Source organism: Emys orbicularis, chromosome 2 (assembly GCF_028017835.1).
Source record: "Emys orbicularis isolate rEmyOrb1 chromosome 2, rEmyOrb1.hap1, whole genome shotgun sequence".
NCBI classification, from domain to species: Eukaryota; Metazoa; Chordata; order Testudines; family Emydidae; genus Emys; species Emys orbicularis.
This window is the reverse complement of record NC_088684.1, coordinates 115965294-115984498: the sequence shown is the minus strand read 5'-3', so window position 1 is coordinate 115984498 and position 19205 is coordinate 115965294. Positions and strand designations below refer to the sequence as shown.

At 45.8% G+C, this 19205-nt stretch overlaps 1 protein-coding gene across 1 annotated transcript; it reads left to right on the top strand.

Moving 5' to 3' along the window:
• Positions 1-386: 386 nt before the first annotated feature.
• Positions 387-1421, top strand: LOC135874696 (N-acetyllactosaminide beta-1,6-N-acetylglucosaminyl-transferase-like). Its single transcript, XM_065399606.1, has one exon. The coding sequence runs from the start codon at positions 387-389 to the stop codon at positions 1419-1421; it is 1035 nt and encodes a 344-aa protein (XP_065255678.1).
• Positions 1422-19205: the final 17784 nt, after the last annotated feature.

The window sequence follows — 19205 nt, the reverse complement described above, 5'->3', positions numbered from 1 at the left end:
ATGAAAGAGAGGTTTCTAAAAAAAAAAGTGTCAGTGGGCAAATGGTGATCAGACATGGGCATTCCAAAATATTTAAACCTGTATTCTCTTTACCAAACCACTAACTGGAATTATGTCTGTTTAAATCTTAGAATGCAGTACAAGAGTTTTCAATCTGCAAGCCCACTGATGCCCTTTTCATAAAGATGATGGTTATAGATGTTGATCAGGACAGGAAAGAGAATAGTCATGCAGCAGACATCAGAATGAAACCACATCCTCTTCTTCAACAGGAAACTCTAGCTCTGTAACAGAGGCAGGCAACAGGGTGAGTTGGTGGGTGATTTATATTTTGTACTGTGTTCTTTTTACATACTTTAAGCGGGAAAAACTTTTTAAAAGCCACAATGAACTCAAGGATATTTTGCTTTTTTGCTGTGCTTGTTCTTAGTGTTTCAATTTCATTAGTTCTTTATACTGTTAATTCACCTGAGCAAAAACACCTTCGGAAGTTGAACCTCTCAGTGACTTCTATCTTAGCAGAAGCCTGTGATGCACTTATTGAAGAGAAGGCATTTTTTGTACAAGAAAACGCATTAAAAACATCATTTGGGAGAACCTGTTGCACCAAATACTTAATTCAAAATCATTATATAACCAGCCCTCTCTCAGCAGAAGAAGCTGCCTTTCCTTTGGCTTATATCATAACCCTTCATAAGGAATTTGATACTTTTGAAAGACTTTTCAGGGCTATTTATATGCCCCAAAATGTTTACTGTATCCATGTGGATCGGAAAGCAACTGCTAAGTTTAAGCAAGATGTGGAGAAATTATTGAACTGTTTCCCCAATGCTTTTCTTGCCTCTAAAATGGAGCTAGTGGTATATGCTGGAATATCCAGACTTCAGGCGGATTTGAACTGCATGAAAGACCTGCTGGAATCAGGAGTTCGGTGGAAGTACCTGCTCAACACGTGTGGACAAGATTTTCCCTTGAAAACCAACAAGGAAATAGTTCAGTATCTGAAAATATTTAAAGGGAAAAACATCACTCCTGGAGGTCTGCCTCCTGCCCATATTATCAGAAGGACCAAATATGTCCACAGGGAACAAATATACAGTTTCGCTTCTTTCATGCTGTGGACCTTTGTACGAAAAGCACCACCTCCACACAATCTGATCATCTACTTTGGCTCTGCTTATATTGCTGTCACAAGGGAATTTACCGAGTTAGTTCTCAGAGACCAGCGTGCCATTGATTTACTTGAATGGTCCAAGGACACCTATAGTCCAGATGAACATTTCTGGGTGACACTCAATTCGATACCAGGTATGTCTGACTTTCCTCCCACTATGTCCTCGCTATTAATCTATGTAATCCTTCTGCCTAACAGGTCTACTATACTTCAAACAAAGTGGATCATTTTATTTTCTATTATTTAATTATAAATGGGGGGCAAGAACTTTACTTCTAGGCAGTCGTAAATAGAGGATTTATATAAAGGTGTGTATTATGTATAAAACGAAGGAAGCAGTATTAATTGGGATGGTTCACATGTTAGAGATAAAGCCAATATAACACATATTTCATAAAGTACATATCCTAGGTCACTTATTAATCATAACCATTGCCCCCATCCTGCAATTGGATCAGTGTAGACAGACCTCATTGGCTTCAATAGGGCCTCTATGCAGGCATTAAGTTTCCTTCTGTGCATATCTGATAGCAAATTAGGGGCCTAAATTTGATTCCAACATCAGATTACCTAAACACAACTTTGCAAAATGCTGCTCACTCTTTTGCGGGGGCAAGTAAGCTTTTTGGCAATAAGCAAATTAAATAATGTTGCTTTTTTTGTTGGGTTTTTTCATTCTTGTCAATCACTGATGCCTGTTACTGTCAGGGGAAACTGTTTTCTATCACTCTTTTTGTTTGTAGTGTAGATGGGACAACATGGTTACAGAACTGTATTAAAGGAATCATGTTACAGTCTAGGTAATGATCTTACATGATTCTCTAACAAGGTTCTGTGATAATGTCCTGTCCACACTACAAATCCAAAACCATAGTAGAACACGGAAGGGCAGAGACTCTCCGTTACTGTGTGTTTGGAAAGAGCCTAGCACAATGGGCACCTGTTCTTGGTTTGTCCCTAGCCAACTACCGTAATAAACATAATATATACTAAAAATAATGCCTCTGACCAAGCCAGAGAACAGTGTACTGTCATGGTTAGGCTTGTAATGTAGATGGGCCTTATTGCTTTAGTTCATTCCTCCTTCCACCCATCAGGGCCTGGTATTTGGAAAACTCTTATCTCATCCTCCAAATCTTTTCTCTTTGGCTGGATGGCTGCTCTGCTGTTAATCAGAATGATGTGACACAAATACCTGCAATGTAAAGTCATCATGGGGTGGGGGGGGGAGGAGGAATATAAGCGTGTCATTAGCTAATATTTATTTTGACTTACAAATGTGCCAAAGTTACCACAGGCATAAGCTTTACTTGCAGCAACAGCCCCCTACTTGTAACCCCAGCACTCTTTCTCAAGCTGTCTTTTTCACTTTCCTGAGCCAGGATCTTGTGTGATGAGTCTGGCTGTCTCCACTCTGCTTCAGGTACTATCTCCCTCAGTAATGGCATAAATGCTATATCAGTTTCTGCAGCGCTAGTAAAATGAATAGTAGATGTCCATCCATCAGCTTGTTGGCGATTCCTTACTACCCCTATCTGGTTCTTACTCTTTCTCCCTTTCCCCACCCTTCACCTCTATGATTTTTACCCCTGTTGCTCACGAGGGTCAACTTCAGCTAACTAAGGGCTTGTCTACACTACAAAATTAGGTCGGATTTATAGAAGCCGGTTTTATAGAAACCGGTTTTATGCAGCCGACTGTGTGTGTCCCCACATAAAATGCTCTAAGTGCATGAAGTCGGCGGACCGCGTCCACAGTACTGAGGCTAGCGTCGACTTCCGGCGCATAGCACTATGGGTGCCTATGTGTACCTATCCCACAGTTCCCGGAGTCTCCGGCGCCCATTGGAATTATGGGTTGAGATCGCAATGCCCGAATGATGCAAAGCAGTGCCGTGGGGGGTTCTGGGTACATTGCGTCACGCACCTCCCCCGCCGTCACAGCAACGGCAGACAATAGATTCGCGCCTTTTTACCTGGGTTACCTGTGCAGACAACATACCACGCCAAGCATGGAGCCCGCTCAGCTCAGCTCACCGTCACCATATGTCTTCCGGGTGCCGGCAAACGTGGGACTGCATTGCTAAACAGCAGCAGCAGATTACTGCCTTTTGGCGGTAGACGGTGCAGCATGAGTAGTAGCCTTCATCGGCGCTCGGGATGCTGGTAGCTGTGGGGCTGGCAGCCGTAGGGCTGCATTGCACCAGCCCCTTGCCTTTTGGCAGTAGATGGTTTATTACGACTGGTAACCGTCCTGTCAGTATTGTCTGCTGAGCATCCAGAAGAGGCCGAGGGCGATCTGGGTGCTCAGCAGATCTGAAAGAAGAGCTTTCCTCAGGTCTGAAAGCAAGTAAATTTAGAGGTTGCCTGAAATGCTCATAGATTATTGTAGCCTGAGCGCCTTTACCGATCCTTCTGGCTACTGTACAGCAGCAACCCCTTGCCTTTAACCGTCCTCGTTGGACAATGATGGTTACCAGTCGTAGTATACTATTTGCTGCCAAGTATTGTCTGCTAAGCACCCAGAAAAGGCCGAGGGCGATCTGGGTGCTGGCAGACATGTGGCTGGCACACGTGGGGCTACATTGCTACACAGCAGCAACCCCTTGCCTTTAACCGTCCTCGTTGGACAATGATGGTTACCAGTCGTAGTATACTATTTGCTGCCAAGTATTGGCTGCCAAGCACCCAGAAAATGCCGAGGGCTATCAGTCATGCTGCACTGTCGTCTTAAGATGTAAAAAATAGATTTGTGTTTTATTCATTTCCTTCCCCCCTCCCTCCGTCAAATCAACGGCCCGCTAAACCCAGGCTTAGGAGTTCAATCTCTGGGGGGGGGGGGGGGGGGGCATTCTGTGTGACAGTTGTTTGTATTTCTCCCTGATGCACAGCCACCTTTCTTGATTTTAATTCCCTGTACCTGTACGCCATGTCGTCAGTCGCCCGCCCCTCCCTCCCTCCCTCCCTCCCTCCCTTCTTCCCCTGGTCTTTAGATACTAGTTTCGCGCCTTTTTTCAGACCAGACGCCATAGCTAGCACTGGGATCATGGAGCCCGCTCAGATCACCGCGGCAATTATGAGCACTATGAACACCACGCGCATTGTCCTGGAGTATATGCAGAGCCTGGACATGCCAAAGCAAAACCAGGAGGACCAGCTGAGGAGGAGGAGGCGATTGCAGCGCGGCGACGATAGTGATGAGGAAATTGACATGGACCTCTCACAAGGCACAGGCCCCAGCAATGTGGAAATCATGGTGTTACTGGGGCAGGTTCATGCCATGGAACGCCGATTCTGGGCCCGGGAAACAAGCACAGACTGGTGGGACCGCATCGTGTTGCAGGTCTGGGACGATTCCCAGTGGCTGCGAAACTTTCGCATGCGTAAGGGCACTTTCATGGAACTTTGTGACTTGCTTTCCCCTGCCCTGAAGCGCCAGAATACCAAGATGAGAGCAGCCCTCACAGTTGAGAAGCGAGTGGCAATAGCCCTGTGGAAGCTTGCAACGCCAGACAGCTACCGGTCAGTCGGGAATCAATTTGGAGTGGGCAAATCTACTGTGGGGGCTGCTGTGATCCAAGTTGCCAGGGCAATGAGAGGCCTGGTGATATCAAGGGTAGTGACTCTGGGAAACGTGCAGGACATAGTGGATGGCTTTGCTGCAATGGGATTCCCAAACTGTGGTGGGGCGATAGACGGAACCCATATCCCTATCTTGGCACCGGCGCACCAAGCCACCGAGTACATAAACCGCAAGGGGTACTTTTCAATGCTGCTGCAAGCCCTGGTGGATCACAAGGGACGTTTCACCGACATCAACGTGGGCTGGCCGGGAAGGGTACATGATGCTCGCGTCTTCAGGCACTCTCTTCTGTTTCGAAAGCTGGAGGAAGGGACTTTCTTCCCGGACCAGAAAATAACCATTGGGGATGTTGAAATGCCTATCGTGATCCTTGGGGACCCAGCCTACCCCTTAATGCCATGGCTCATGAAGCCATACACAGGCAGCCTGGACAGGAGTCAGGACCTGTTCAACTACAGGCTGAGCAAGTGCCGAATGGTGGTGGAATGTGCATTTGGGCGTTTAAAAGCGCGCTGGCGCAGCTTACTGACTCGCTGTGACCTCAGCGAAAAGAATATCCCCATTGTTATTGCTACTTGCTGTGCGCTCCACAATATCTGTGAGAGTAAGGGGGAGACATTTATGGCGGGGTGGGAGGTAGAGGCAAATCGCCTGGCCGCTGATTACGCGCAGCCAGACACCAGGTCGGTTAGAGCAGCACAGCAGGGCGCGGTGCGCATCAGAGAGGCTTTGAAAACTAGTTTTGTGACTGGGCAGGATTTGGTGTGAAACTTCTGTTTGTTTCTCCTTGATGAAATCGCAGCCCCCCCCACGCACCCGGTTAACTCTACTACCCTGTAAACCAAGCACCCCAACCTCCCCTACCCTCCCCTCTTCAAGCACCACTTGCAGAGGCAATAAAGTCATTGTTACTTCACATTCATGCATTCTTTATTAATTGAGCACACAACTAGGGGGATAATTGCAAAGGTAGCCCGGGATGGGTGGGGGAGGAGGGAAGGAAAAGGACACACTGCACTTTAAAACTTTAAAACTTATTGCTGTGGAAATCATCTAGGGTGGAGTGATTGGGTGGCCGGAGGCCCCCCCACCGTGTTCTTGGGCGTCTGGGTGAGGAGGCAATGGGACTTGGGGAGGAGGGCTGGTGGTTACAGAGGGGCTGTAGCGACGGTCTCTGCTCCTGCTGTTGGTTACAGAGGGGCTGTAGCGGCGGTCTCTGCTCCTGCTGACAGAGGGGCTGTAGCGGCGGTCTCTGCTCCTGCTGTTGGTTACAGAGGGGCTGTAGCGGCGGTCTCTGCTCCTGCTGCCTTTCCTGCAGCTCAACCATACGCAGGAGCATATCACTTTGATGCTCCAGCAGCCGGAGCATCGACTCTTGCTTTCTGAGTACAAGCTCACGCCACTTCTCCTCTTCAGCCCGCGTTTCAGCCCGCCACCTCTCCTCTCGCTCATATTGGGCTTTTTTAAAATCAGTCATTGACTGCCTCCACGCATTCTGCTGTGCTCTGTCAGCGTGGGAGGCAGTCTGTAGTTCAGTGAACATTTCGTCACGTGTCCTTCGCTTCCTTCTTCGAATATTCACTAGCCTCTGTGAAGGTGAAACATTTGCAGCTGGTGGAGGAGAAGGGAGAGTTGTTTAAAAAAGATACATTTTGGAGAACAATGGGTACACTCTTTCACGTTAGATTTTGCTGTTCACATCACACAGCACATGTGCTTTCGTTACAAGGTCGCATTTTTCCTCTTATATTGAGGGACTGCCGGTTTGGTGTGAGAGATCACTCACGCAGTGCCAGGCCACAGATTTCAGCTTGCAGGCAGCCATGGTAAGACACAGTCTTTGGGCTTTTTTAACCTTGTTAACAAGTGGGGATGGTTTAAAACAGTACTGCTCTCATTAACCATACCAAGCACCCGTTGGGTTGGCCATTTAAAATGGGTTTGCAATGTAAAAGGAGGGGCTGAGGTTTAAGGTTTAACATGCAGCACAAACCCAACTAACTCCCCTCCCCCACACACCCAATTCTCTGGGTTGGTCACTTCACCCCTCCCCCCCACCGCGTGGTTAACAGCGGGGAATATTTCTGTTCAGCAGAGCAGGAAGGGGCACCTCTGAATGTCCCCTTAATAAAATCGCCCCATTTCAACCAGGTGACCGTGAATGATATCACTCTCCTGAGGATAACAAAGAGCGATAAGGAATGGATGTTGTCTGCATGCCAGCAAACACCGGGACCATACGCTGCCATGCTTTGTTATGCAATGATTCCAGACTACGTGCTACTGGCCTGGCGTGGTAAAGTGTCCTACCATGGCGGACGGGATAAGGCAGCCCTCCCCAGAAACCTTTTGCAAAGGCTTTGGGAGTACATGAAGGAGAGCTTTCTGGAGATGTCCCTGGAGGATTTCCGCTCCATCCCCATACACGTTAACAGACTTTTCCAGTAGCTGTACTGGCCGCGATTGCCAGGGCAAATTAATCATTAATCATTAAACACGCTTGTTTTTAAACCATGTGTAATATTTACAAAGGTACACTCACCAGAGGTCCCCTGTGTGCCCACAGGGTCTTGGGTGAGTTCGGGGGTTACTGGTTCCAGGTCCAGGGTGACAAACATATCCTGGCTGTTGGGGAAACTGGTTTCTCCGCTTCCTTGCTGCTGTGAGCTATCTATGATGTTCTCTCCATCCTCATCTTCCTCGTCCGCCGAACCCGCTTCCCTGTCTCCAGAGAGGGACTGATAGCACACGCTTGGGCTACTGGTGGCTGCACCCCCTAGAATGGCATGCAGCTCCTCGTAGTAGCGGCATGTTTGCGGCTCAGCCCCGGACCTTCCGTTTGCGTCTCTGGCTTTGTGGTAGGCTTGCCTTAGCTCCTTAATTTTCACGCGGCACTGCTGTGCGTCCCTGTTATGGCCTCTGTCCTTCATGGCCTTGGAGATCTTTTCTAATGTTTTGCCATTTCTTTTACTGTTTCGGAGTTCGGCCAGCACTGCTTCATCTCCCCAGATGGCGATCAGATCCCGTACCTCCCGTTCGGTCCAGGCTGGAGCTCTTTTGCGATCCTGAGACTGGGACTGGGACTCCATCACGGTTACCTGTGCTGATGAGCTCTGCATGGTCACCTGTGCTCTCCACGCTGAGCAAACAGGAAATGAAATTCAAACGTTCGCGGGGCTTTTCCTGTCTACCTGGCCAGTGCATCTGAGATGAGAGTGCTGTCCAGAGCGGTCACAATGAAGCACTGTGGGATAGCTCCCGGAGGCCACTAATGTCGAATTCCGTCCTCACTACCCAATTCCGACCCCCATAAGGCCGATTTTATCGCTAATCCCCTCGTCGAGGTGGTGTAAAGAAACCAGTTTAAAGGGCCCTTTAAGTCGAAAGAAAGGGCTTCGTCGTGTAAACGTGTCCAGGCTTAAGTCGACTTAACGCAGCTAAAGTCGACCTAAACTCGTAGTGTAGACCAGGCCTAAGCCTGTGACAGTAGGTGGGGTTTCTCTTTTGACTTCCACTCCCCTCCCCCACCTCACTCTGATGCACAAGTTTGATTTTCATCAAGCATAAAGTAGTTTGCCCAGTGAAACCACTTTTTGTCTCTGACTTACACTATACAAAAATTCAACCACACTGATGGCAAGGAAAACTGTGGGTGATATTGCTTCTGTGCAGAGAGCCAGTACAAGACCTATGCACCCCTTCAGCCTCTCTTTAAGCCCTGTTTTGAAGCTTAGGTGGGACTGCAATGGTACCCAAACCTTGTGCTGGGCCTCTGCACAAGAATGAATTTGGCACTGTATGAATTGCTCCAGGATATCTTTGATTACGCACACACAAAACTATATGAAGATAACATTATTAAGTTGAGTTAAGGCGCTCAAAAGTTGTCTACTTGATCATCGAACCAGGATCAGGCTTAACAGGATACTTCCTGGCTCATCCAGAGTGGCTGCAACTATGCACTGGCTTGGCCTGGTTTCCTCCCCATGCTGTGACTCTGGGGCAGCATCACAAATAGTAACTTGTGGTGGAAGTGTGCCCAACCCGACATCTGGAGGGTGGTTTACAACATCTCCCCTCCTTTGATAGAGAGGCCATCTTCTGGTTACAGAACCCAGACATCGAGCTCTGATGTCTATATATGAGAGGAGGAGGACCCGAAGTGCCTGCACAAATGCTGATCTCAATACACCCCTGCACAGTGAAGCTGACTATTGACTGTACACAAAGCACTGCCAAGTGCACACAAAGGAAGCTACATGAGAAAAAAAAAAGAGTAAAATATTTTTCCCCGCTATCTTAGGTGTCACTTTTTGCATATAGTTACAAGTAACCCCTCCTCCCAATGCACCAGTTGTGTAATGCTGTGCATAGGGGAAGACATTATTTCCTGAATACCCTGTTGTTCAGCTGATACTAAAATACAAAAGATTCCCTCTTAACAAGACAAAACAAATCAAACAGATTTTTTGATGGTGTAGTCAATGGCACTAGGTTCACCTTGAGTAGTCATTACAGTTGTGAAATGTGAATTCAAAATGTGTTGCTATCTAATCAGAATTGCAGTTTAACTCTCACTTTGCACAGGTGGAAGTGACTACACAAAATGCATGGCAGTGGAGAAACAGGTCTTAAAAGTATCCATTGGACTTATTTTTTTTAAAGGCTAAAACAATTCAGCACAAAGACACCATTATATTTTAATGTGAGTGACCTGTAACGAATGAATTTTGTGTGTAAGTACTGAAGAATGGGAGATAAGGCCCTCTTGTAGTGAAATGTGTTACTACATGAAGGAAACAGCTTGGCCCAGATCTGGCCATGAACTCTAGTCAGCCTTTTTAGCTGCACAATCCTGCCCATTCCAAGGAGCAAAAATTCCTCTTTGCCCAACTGCTCACATTGCAGTTGGACTCTTGGGAATGAGACCAGGGGAATTTCTTTTACCTGCTCTGGCCTAGCGGGATGACTTTCCTCAGCTATATCAGTCAGCATATGCAGCTGTATTGTACGGGTAATCTTGTGTGCCTCAGAAGAACATGTATATTATGTCAACTGGATAGAACCCATGATGGTCACCCACGCATGTTCACAACTAGTAATGCGTGGGGAGAGAGGAAAGCTGCGCGAAAGGAAATACTCAATAACTTCAAATATATCCATGTCAAAATATCACAGCTGGGCAATTTCCTATAGAGAGGACTGTGTTCTAGTTGCTGAAACAGGGATCAATAAGTTCCTCTTCAAGAGCTATGGGGTACATTACTACTTTGTTTCCCTCATTCTCTGCTACACTAAGGAACGCTCATGAATAAGATGTGTAGGGCCAGATTCTGGTCTCACTTACACCAGTGTAAATAAGCAGTATCCCCTAGGAGTTCAATGGAGTTCCTTTGGTAAGAGGTAATTAGAGCTGGTCTGGAATTTTTTGACTTTTTTTGTCAGAAAATGTTCATTTGTCAAAACTGAAACTTTTCACAGTTGAATGTATGGTCACAACTGGAGATCTCTCTCTCTCAGTGAAGTTCACGTTCTCCATTTCCTCATATATAAAATACAATTTAATGGCCAAAAGGTCAGATTCTCCACTGCTTTGTTCCTTGTGGGGTCATTCACATCTGCATAACAACATTTCACATTCAGTTGTCATAGTTCAAATGACTGCACAAGGTAGAAAATAGTGTAACATCAAGCTCTGAATTTTTAACTTGGACACCTAACTTTAGGCACCCAAATTTTAAAAGTCTCAACAATAGTGCTTACCTGACTCACATGGTTGATATGAAGTTAATTAGTTAGTGTTTGTTCAGTTCCTTAAACATTTTAAGTGCTAAGTAACATTAAGTGACATTTTGAAAAATATCAAGTATATACAATGAATGTTCTCCAAATTGAACTAGTTTAGTTTATTCTTTTTATCTGCCAGACAGCTCTTAAAAGAAAATATAATCTGTAATTTGTTTGTATAGGGATAGATTAGAATGTTATCATTGCTGTTTGTAAGACTAAAAATAAAAAGGTGAAAGGCCAATTTCAGAGTGGTACATGCTACTTCCTATATGACACTCACTGTGTGGAACTCACAAATTACTTGACTAGGTCTGATTTCATATCCAGTAGAGGGCAGTGTTATGTAAACCCAGACAGACAGACACATTATTCATGGAGAACATACCAGCATTCTGTAAGAGCAGCTGTTCTAGTTGCTTCCTTTTGTTGCCTTCTATGGATGCTTCTGTCAAGGCAACCTCTAGCTCTTCTACTGACTGGGCTGCTTCACTGCTGTTGACCTCTGCCCCAGTGAGAGGCTTCAAGGCACCAATTACATTGGTCAGTGTCCACGCAATCTTATTTTTCACTAATTCCATCTTGTGGTCAGTAACATTAGTTGCTCTTACCCAGAACTCCCCCTCTGGTTCAGCTTGAAACAGAGTCCTGCTAAACAGCAATCCTGAATGGATATTTATAGAATCAAAAACTCCTACAGATTCAATGCAGCAACCTTTACCTTTAGGGATATTATTGTGTGATGACCTGACTTCATCACAACTTTATTCTGAGTCACCACAGGGAGCATTTCATTTGTCACTTTTTCAGCATGGTAGAGGCAGCCCTCCCCCTAAGCCCTCCCCCTCCAACAGTTGTGCCCCCTCCTGCCCCCTGCAGGATCCGCACTTCCACCCACCCACATCCAGCAGGGGTACAAGTTGATTCTATTAACCCCAAAGAGCTTTTGTGTTTCCCTCAGATGATATCCGCTCCCAGTACAACAGCACTAGAAATACTGGTCACCACAACAAAAATCCATATAGTATGCAGAGACCTCAGTTTCAGTGGGAGGTGGATTTCTCCTGTTGTCTGCAGTGGATGATGATGAATAGTCACCAACTGAACTCCTGCAGTATAAATTTTTTTCCCTTTGTTCTCCATGGATCAGACTTATTTCAGATCCTGAATCAAATGGCATTGTGGTTTTCTAGTCACTGATGTCTACTCCAGACACACAGTACCAGGTATCTGAGCAACTCTTCACATGGGCCATTCTAATAGTTGCTGATGGTGACTCTGCTGCATCAGCAACTTCTAGTTTCCCTGGTGTGGCTTCCTTCTGCTTGGGCAATTGCATCCCCAGTGGCCTTTGTCTCTGCACCATCTGCAAATGTCATCTGGCCTGGGACCCACTCAGGAAACAATCTTTCTCATCTGACCCATGGGACACCTGCAAATAGCTTGCACATGGGCCTCTCCAATTTTTTAGCCACTTCCCTAGCAATACCTCTTTGCAGAGCTATATCTGGTCTAAAGGAGTCACCCTGGGCCTGGGATTTAACAGCCGGTACCTTTAAGGAAACCTCAATTTCTACTTTACTTTTCAAACTCTGCCTATACTACATTCCATAAGTTTATCCAGTCTGTTTTCCTCCTTCACCAGAAGGTTATGAAGGTCCCCTGTTCCACTATTTATAAACTGACTTTTCACATGGACTCTCTCATTGCTGGGCATAGATCCCCTCTTTGCATTTCAGTTCCAGATTTGGCACAGCACATTCTGCTTCACTCCAACCATCAGCAGAAAGCCCTATCAAACAATCTCCTTAATGCACACAAGTAACTCTGTAGGGGTCAGGGCTGGCTCCAGCTTTTTTGCCACCCCAAGCAGCGAAGAAGAAAAAAAAAAAAACCCCGATTGAGATGCCGCTGAAGTGCCGCCGAGGAAGAAACGGAGTGAAGGACCTGCCGCCGAAGGCTAAAGCGGAGCGCTTGAGCTACCGCTGAAGTGCCGCCAAACACCCGGATGTGCTGCCCCTTTCTATTGGCCGCCCCAGGCACCTGCTTCCTTCGCTGGTGCCTGGAGCCGGCCCTGGTAGGGGTTCCCCTTCCTGCCACATCCTGGCTTGCCATTCCTTCCGGGATTTCAAAAGGGCCAACTCCCCTCATAGCGGTCGTATAAGTGTTTGCATAACTGTCTGCAATACCCATGATCCCCATTGGGAAGCTACTGGTAATAGTATTCGGCATTGCCATCTAAGAACATTGCTAGGTGTTATGCTGCTTTCTAAGTGGTCCACTCATTTGCAGAGACCAACAGCCCAAAGTATGCTAAGCACTCAGATTCCAGTCTCATCTGCATGACATTTTTTCTTGGGCAAAAGTGCTTTCGCCATCTTGAAGCCACTGCTACCAGTTGTAGTACCTGTTTATGGAAACCAAAGGAGTTATTGGGACACTGCAAGTAACAACTCCAGCACACACAGGCAGAACTAAACTTCCTTCTAGCCCCTCCAAACCAAGGGACCATCTACACTGCAATTTGAGGTGTCACTGCAGCACATGTAGGCATACCTGAGTTAGCTTTGATCTAGCTAGTTTGAGTAACAATAGCAGTGAAGCCGTGACAGCATGGGCTGTACAAGCCCACCTGGGACCCTGGGTACATACTCAAGCAGCTAGACCATGCATGTCATGAACAAGGTGGCTATCCACAGTCCTTCGAGGTGTTCCTGAGCATACTCCAAATTAGTCAGGGTCTAAGTGTTGCCTAGCCCCAGCCATAGGAAATGGACACAACACTTTTTTTGTATGCATCCATTTTCAGAGAGATATGGACACACATTTAACCCTTTGCAGACATAGCACAGTAATTAAATATTTTACAGATTACTTGTAAATGCCACATTCCACCAACCACCCTGACTGACATGTAAAGAGCATTAAAGTGGCACCACTTGGCCTGTTACTGTGCATCTTACCGTGGTTGTTGATAGTATTTATTTATAAGACATCACTGCAGTGGCTTGCCTTGTCTGCATGTGAAAGCTGCCTCAATTTCCCTCACAGGTATGTTAATTTAACCAAATCTCTGCCCCTGCCAGGGTCCTGTAGCAATTCAAAAGAATCAAACCTCCTAAGTAATCGTCTCCCCATCTCTGAAGGCCCCTTGCTGCAGAAAACACAGAGAAATTCCCCCCACTCTCAGCCAGAAGCTCTTGGGGAGCTCAAGGCCAGAAAGGCAGAAAGGCCACTGTTGGAAAACAAGATATTGGGCTAGATGGACCATTGATCTGACCCAGTTTATTTCCATTTTTATCAGCTTTTTCCAGCCAGCTCTAGCAGCTACTTCACATGTTTTTAAAGAAAGACTCAATCCCTCCTCCTAATGCTTCTGTCCTGACCTAGAAGTGAAAGGCTCTGTATCCCATCAGCAATGTGCTGAACCACCTAGTTTCCTTTCCACCCCGCCAAGTCAAGCTGTGTGCCCACCATCATCTTAAGAATTCTACATATGATTTCGTATCATGTCTACATGAGTGTGAAATATTAGACTCACCCCTGATTTTCTCAGGTCCTTAGCCCATTGTGAAACCAATGTAAATTGGCATCACTTCAACAGCTGAGGATTTGACCCAGTGCCTTTAGGAACAGGAAGGATCCAAAATATAGTAGCATTCACAGTTTGCCACCATAGTGTTAGACTACCAAGAAATGCAAGAGTGTGTATGTCTATCCGATTTTGATGGCAATAGTCTGACTGTACGACTGAATGGTGAAACAAAAATCAGAAAAACAGCATAAATGAGGATGTCTCACCCAAGAGAGGACATGTGAAAGCTTATGTTGTGGTCCAAAGCAATGGATTCCCTCACCCAATAGGCAGAAGTTCTATCAGCACTCCACTACAGTTTCCTTCCCTCCAAGTGACAGCATCACATCTGAATCATAGCCATACCGTCATTGGCTCTGAAGTCATGTCTCCCTCAGGATATGTCTATACTAGAGCTGCAGGTGTAATTCCCAGCGTGTGTAGACACACCTGGGATAAAACATAGCCACAATGGTGTGAGAAGTGGGATGAGCTAGCCACCTGCATACAATCCTATCTGAAACCCTTGGTACCTACTCAAGCAGTTAGCCCATACTGCTGCCCACAATGCCATGTAGGGTGACCAGATAGCTAGTGTAAAACATCGGGACGGAGGTGGGGGGTAATAGGTGCCTATATAAGAAAAAAAAAAACCAAATTGGGACTGTCCCTATAAAATTGGGAATCTAGTCACCCTAATGTCATGGCTACACTTCTGTTTTCATTTATGTTACACCTCCAGCTCCAGTGTAGACATACCCTCAGCTATGGGTCACAAGACACAGAGGAATATGAGCAATTCGGAGGTGCACTAGCCAGTTACATTAGCTGATCCCATATTTTTACATGGAGATTAGCCCTGGAAGAGGAACATGATGCTGACATCAATTTTCCCCCAGAACCTCCCCTTTTTCCAGCGGTCACCACATGCAGCTACCCTTCATCATTTTCCATGCTTATATTCCCCTCCATTCTTGCAGAGGAAGGGAACATGGAAGCGTTGGCAAGTAAGCCCTGATCCAGCAAAAGATTTAAGCATGTGAATATCCCATTTACTTTACTGACATTACTGATATGCTCAGCATTACTCACATATTTAAGTACTTTGCTGGACTGAGGTCATATTTTTTTTATATGCCTGTGTTACACCCTTTTCTTCCTCATTTCACACAGACATGCTTTTAAACATAAAAAAATCACAACAGGAAAACTGCATGATAATTGCAAAATGCTGCCATTTTAACGACGTTTCTTATTATGGCAGATTTGGAGCTGCCTGCAATAATTTATGAATATTGTATCTTGACCAAGTTATTCTGATGTTTACTGTATGCATATATTGAGTTACTTCAATAGCAGGATTGTCAGAAAAGGAGCCCAGGAAAGGAGACATAGATACAGATCTATACTTTGCAGCAAACACCTAAGGGTATGTCTACACCCAGCCGCTAGTTCGGCGGCTGGGAATCGAAGTTCTGGGTTCGACTTATCGCGTCTTGTCTGGACGCGATAAGTCGAACCAGGAAGTGATCGCCGTCGACTGCGGTACTCCAGCTAGACGAGAGGAGTACCGCGGCGTCAACGGGGGACCGCGGCGTCGACGGGGGAGCCTGCCTGCCGCGTGTGGTCCGAGGTAAGTTCGAACTAAGGTACTTCGAACTTCAGCTACGTTATTCACGTAGCTGAAGTTGCGTACCTTAGTTCGAATTGGGGGGTAAGTGTAGACCAAGCCTAAGAGACTATACATTTTGGAGCCCTGGCTCAGCCCCGTGCTGGGCCTGCCAGACAGGTTTTCCCCACTGGGTCCCTCTTGAAGGTGTGTGTGCACATGTGCATGGTGGGGGATGGGGGGGGGAATCAAAAGACTTAGGAAGGTTTAAAGAGACACAAACTTCCTCAAGTAGAGACAGAAGTTTTTGACACCGGGCCCCCCAGAGCCTGCTTTGAAGGGGGCTGGGGGAATTTAGACAAAGCAGGTTACTCCTGAGGAGGATGTATAAGAAAGACATGCATGTAAATCTTTTGTTGGTGGTGGTGGTGGATTAAATCTCTTGTGCTATGTTTTGTTCCTACTACAAACATTCAACAACATTTTGTTTTAAGAAGGCTATTTTGGGTCATTCTATTCACCACTGGTCATAAGCCCCTAAAGGGAAGAACAACATGTACTGACTATAGTCAGACCCACTGGTTAAACATGGTCAATACACAGGGTGCTGTACCCCAGGGACTGGTCTAAGAGTCAGAGAACAGCAGAATTTCACTCTGGGAGAGGTGAAGGCAAGAGAAGGGTGTAGTCAGAGAAGCCAGGAAAGGGGTCAGAGATGCAGCTAGCCCTGTAACCAGATATTACTTTCTAAATCTTTGAGTTCATTACAATCCAGTAGACGTATTTATTTTATTACCTGTTTCCATGTGATTAGCTTTGCCTTCTCTTCTTCATTCAGTTTGTCACTTCTCCTGCCCCTGTACAACTCCACTTTCATAGTCAAACCAACTAAAGCTCCATTTTATGGTAGAGTTTTTATATATCTTATCCTGGCGCCAAATTCTGGCCACAACACTCTGGTGCCACTGCTATTGAAGTCAGTGGCAGTTGTATCTGCATTCCCAAGAGCAGAATTTGCCCTTTTGGTACTCAGTCCCATTCAGAAAAGTAAGGGGGAATGCCTTCCCCATCCTAGGCAGGTACAAAGGAATCTCTTGCAGTGGAAGGGGGAGTAGGATTCTAAGAGCCTATTCCAGAGATAAAACCCCCCTGCACATGGTGAATCCCGGTTCTAAAGGAGCTCCCTATGCATCCGTGTCCTGCAAGGATTTGGAGATGGGGTGGTACAGGGTGGGTAGGTCTGATTCTTTGCATACACAACGGTTGTATCCCTCCCCCCCCCCGACCTCCCCCCAGGAGATCTCACACACCCCCAATTTCTCCACAAGAGTCACATTGCCTTCTTAACTAATATTTACACACATTATTCCCATAGCAAAGTCCTATAGATTTAAAATCCCATTTATCATGCACGGTGACTTCCACTAACTAACAATGAATTCTTGTCAAAAAACACAACCCCGGACCTCCTGCAGGACAGGAGGAATGGTAAAGCTGCAGGACTGTGCTGTGCTCTGTTTGTTGGTCTTTATATTTAGCAAGCATCACTGTGATACGGAGATTTGTTTAGACTTGACCTTGATGTTGGGCACTGTTGTAGCAGGAACATTTTCTGAGGACCTAAAGTTATAACGGGCCAGAACTTCAGCTAGTGCATATTGGTGGGGTTCCATTGACGTCATTTGTGTGACACCAATTTACACCAGCTGAGGATGTGACTGTCATTTTAATCTCAACATTATTTCTTCTTTTGCTTGACTTCAGTACTTGCTGAGGGATTGCCTTTCTCACCTGTGTGGATTAAATCAAAAGCAAAGGTAAAGTCCTTTCTGAAATGGAGCTGCAACCATAAAACCTGACATAGGGGCAAATTTATTGCAATATGGAAACTTCTAGGGTCGGATGTGGCCCTGAGTTGTCGTCATGTTTATACAGCTGCACAATCCTGCCCATTCCAAAGTGCAAAGATTCCATTTTTCCCAGTTGCCTACCTTTTGGTTGGGCTCTTGGAATGAGCTCAGGGGAATCTGTTTTACCTGCTCCTGCCTAGTGAGATGCCTTTCTGCTGTGAAGTCAGCATATGCAGCTGTCCGGGTCATCTTTTGTAAGTCAGGAGAACATGTGTATTATGTCAACTGGCTGTCATGATGGGCACCACTGAGGTTCACAATTGGTAACACTTGCAGAGAGAGGAAAGCTGCATGTCAGGAAATGGTCAATAACTTTAAATAGATGGATGTCAAAATACCACAGCTAGGCAATTTCAGACAGAGACAGCTGCGATCTACTGATCGCAGAAACAGGGCTCTCATACACTCCTCTTCAAGAATGATTGGGTACATTATGATTTCATGCAACAAAGAATGAGGGAACAAAGAAACACTCAAGAATAAGATGTGTAGGGCCAGATTCTAATCTCACTTGCACCAGTATAAATAAGCAGTATCCCCTATGAGTTCAATAGAATTCCTTTGGTTTAAAATCGGTGAGAGAATTAGAGCTGGTCAGGAATTCTTCAAACAAAACTTTTTTTATTTTTGGTCAGAAAATGTCAGCCAAAACTGAACCTTTTCTCAGAAATGTATTCGTTTTGCTTCTCACGTCTAGGAGGGAATCTCTAGTCAAAACTAGACCTAGAGAGAGACACGCCCCCTCCAAGAGGTCCAGAGCCGGGTACTTAGGGCACATTCCTGGGGGACGCAGATTCAAGTCCCCACTCTCCCTGATTCAGAGGAGGGACTTGCACCCAGGTCTGCTACATCCCAGAGAAGCTCCCCAACCACCAGACTGTCAAGTCAGTTTCTCTTTCTGCTCCCAATGAATATTTGTTGATCCAAAGTGGATCAGTTCCAAATAGAAGAGCTTATGAGACTGACTCTCTAGCCTGCTGATTAGGGTACTGCCTGTTTCAGAGCAGGGACTTGAACCAGCTGAAAGCCCTAGCAACTGGACAATTGGCTATTCTGGAGTGGTCTCTGCTTTTTCCACACCCCCCCCCCCCAAAAAAAAATCATTTTTGTGCCGATGAAGGACAAAAACAAATTCCAAAGCTCGAAATTTTTCAAAAAAATTGAATTCTTGTTTTCTGGCCAGCCCTAGCAATAGTAGTGAAGTCCCCTTTCTCCATTTATAACCTAGAATTAATAGACAAAAGGTCAGATTCTCTACTACTTTGTCCCTTGTGCAGCCATTTACACCTGTGTGAAGTGGGTGTTAAATGCTGCAGAATCACAACAGCAGCATTTTACACCCTCTTCACACAGATGTAAACAACTGCACAAGGTGGAAAGTAGCACAGCAACAGCGTCTGCATTTTTAAGCTTGGATGCCTAACTGTAGACACCCACATTTTAAAATTTTGGATAGTAATGCTTACTAACTCACCTCATTGATGCGAGGTTAGTTAGAATATTCTACGTACTGTACAAGGTACAGTAACTAAGTGCCAAGTAATATTAAGTGAAATTTGTAAAAGATCA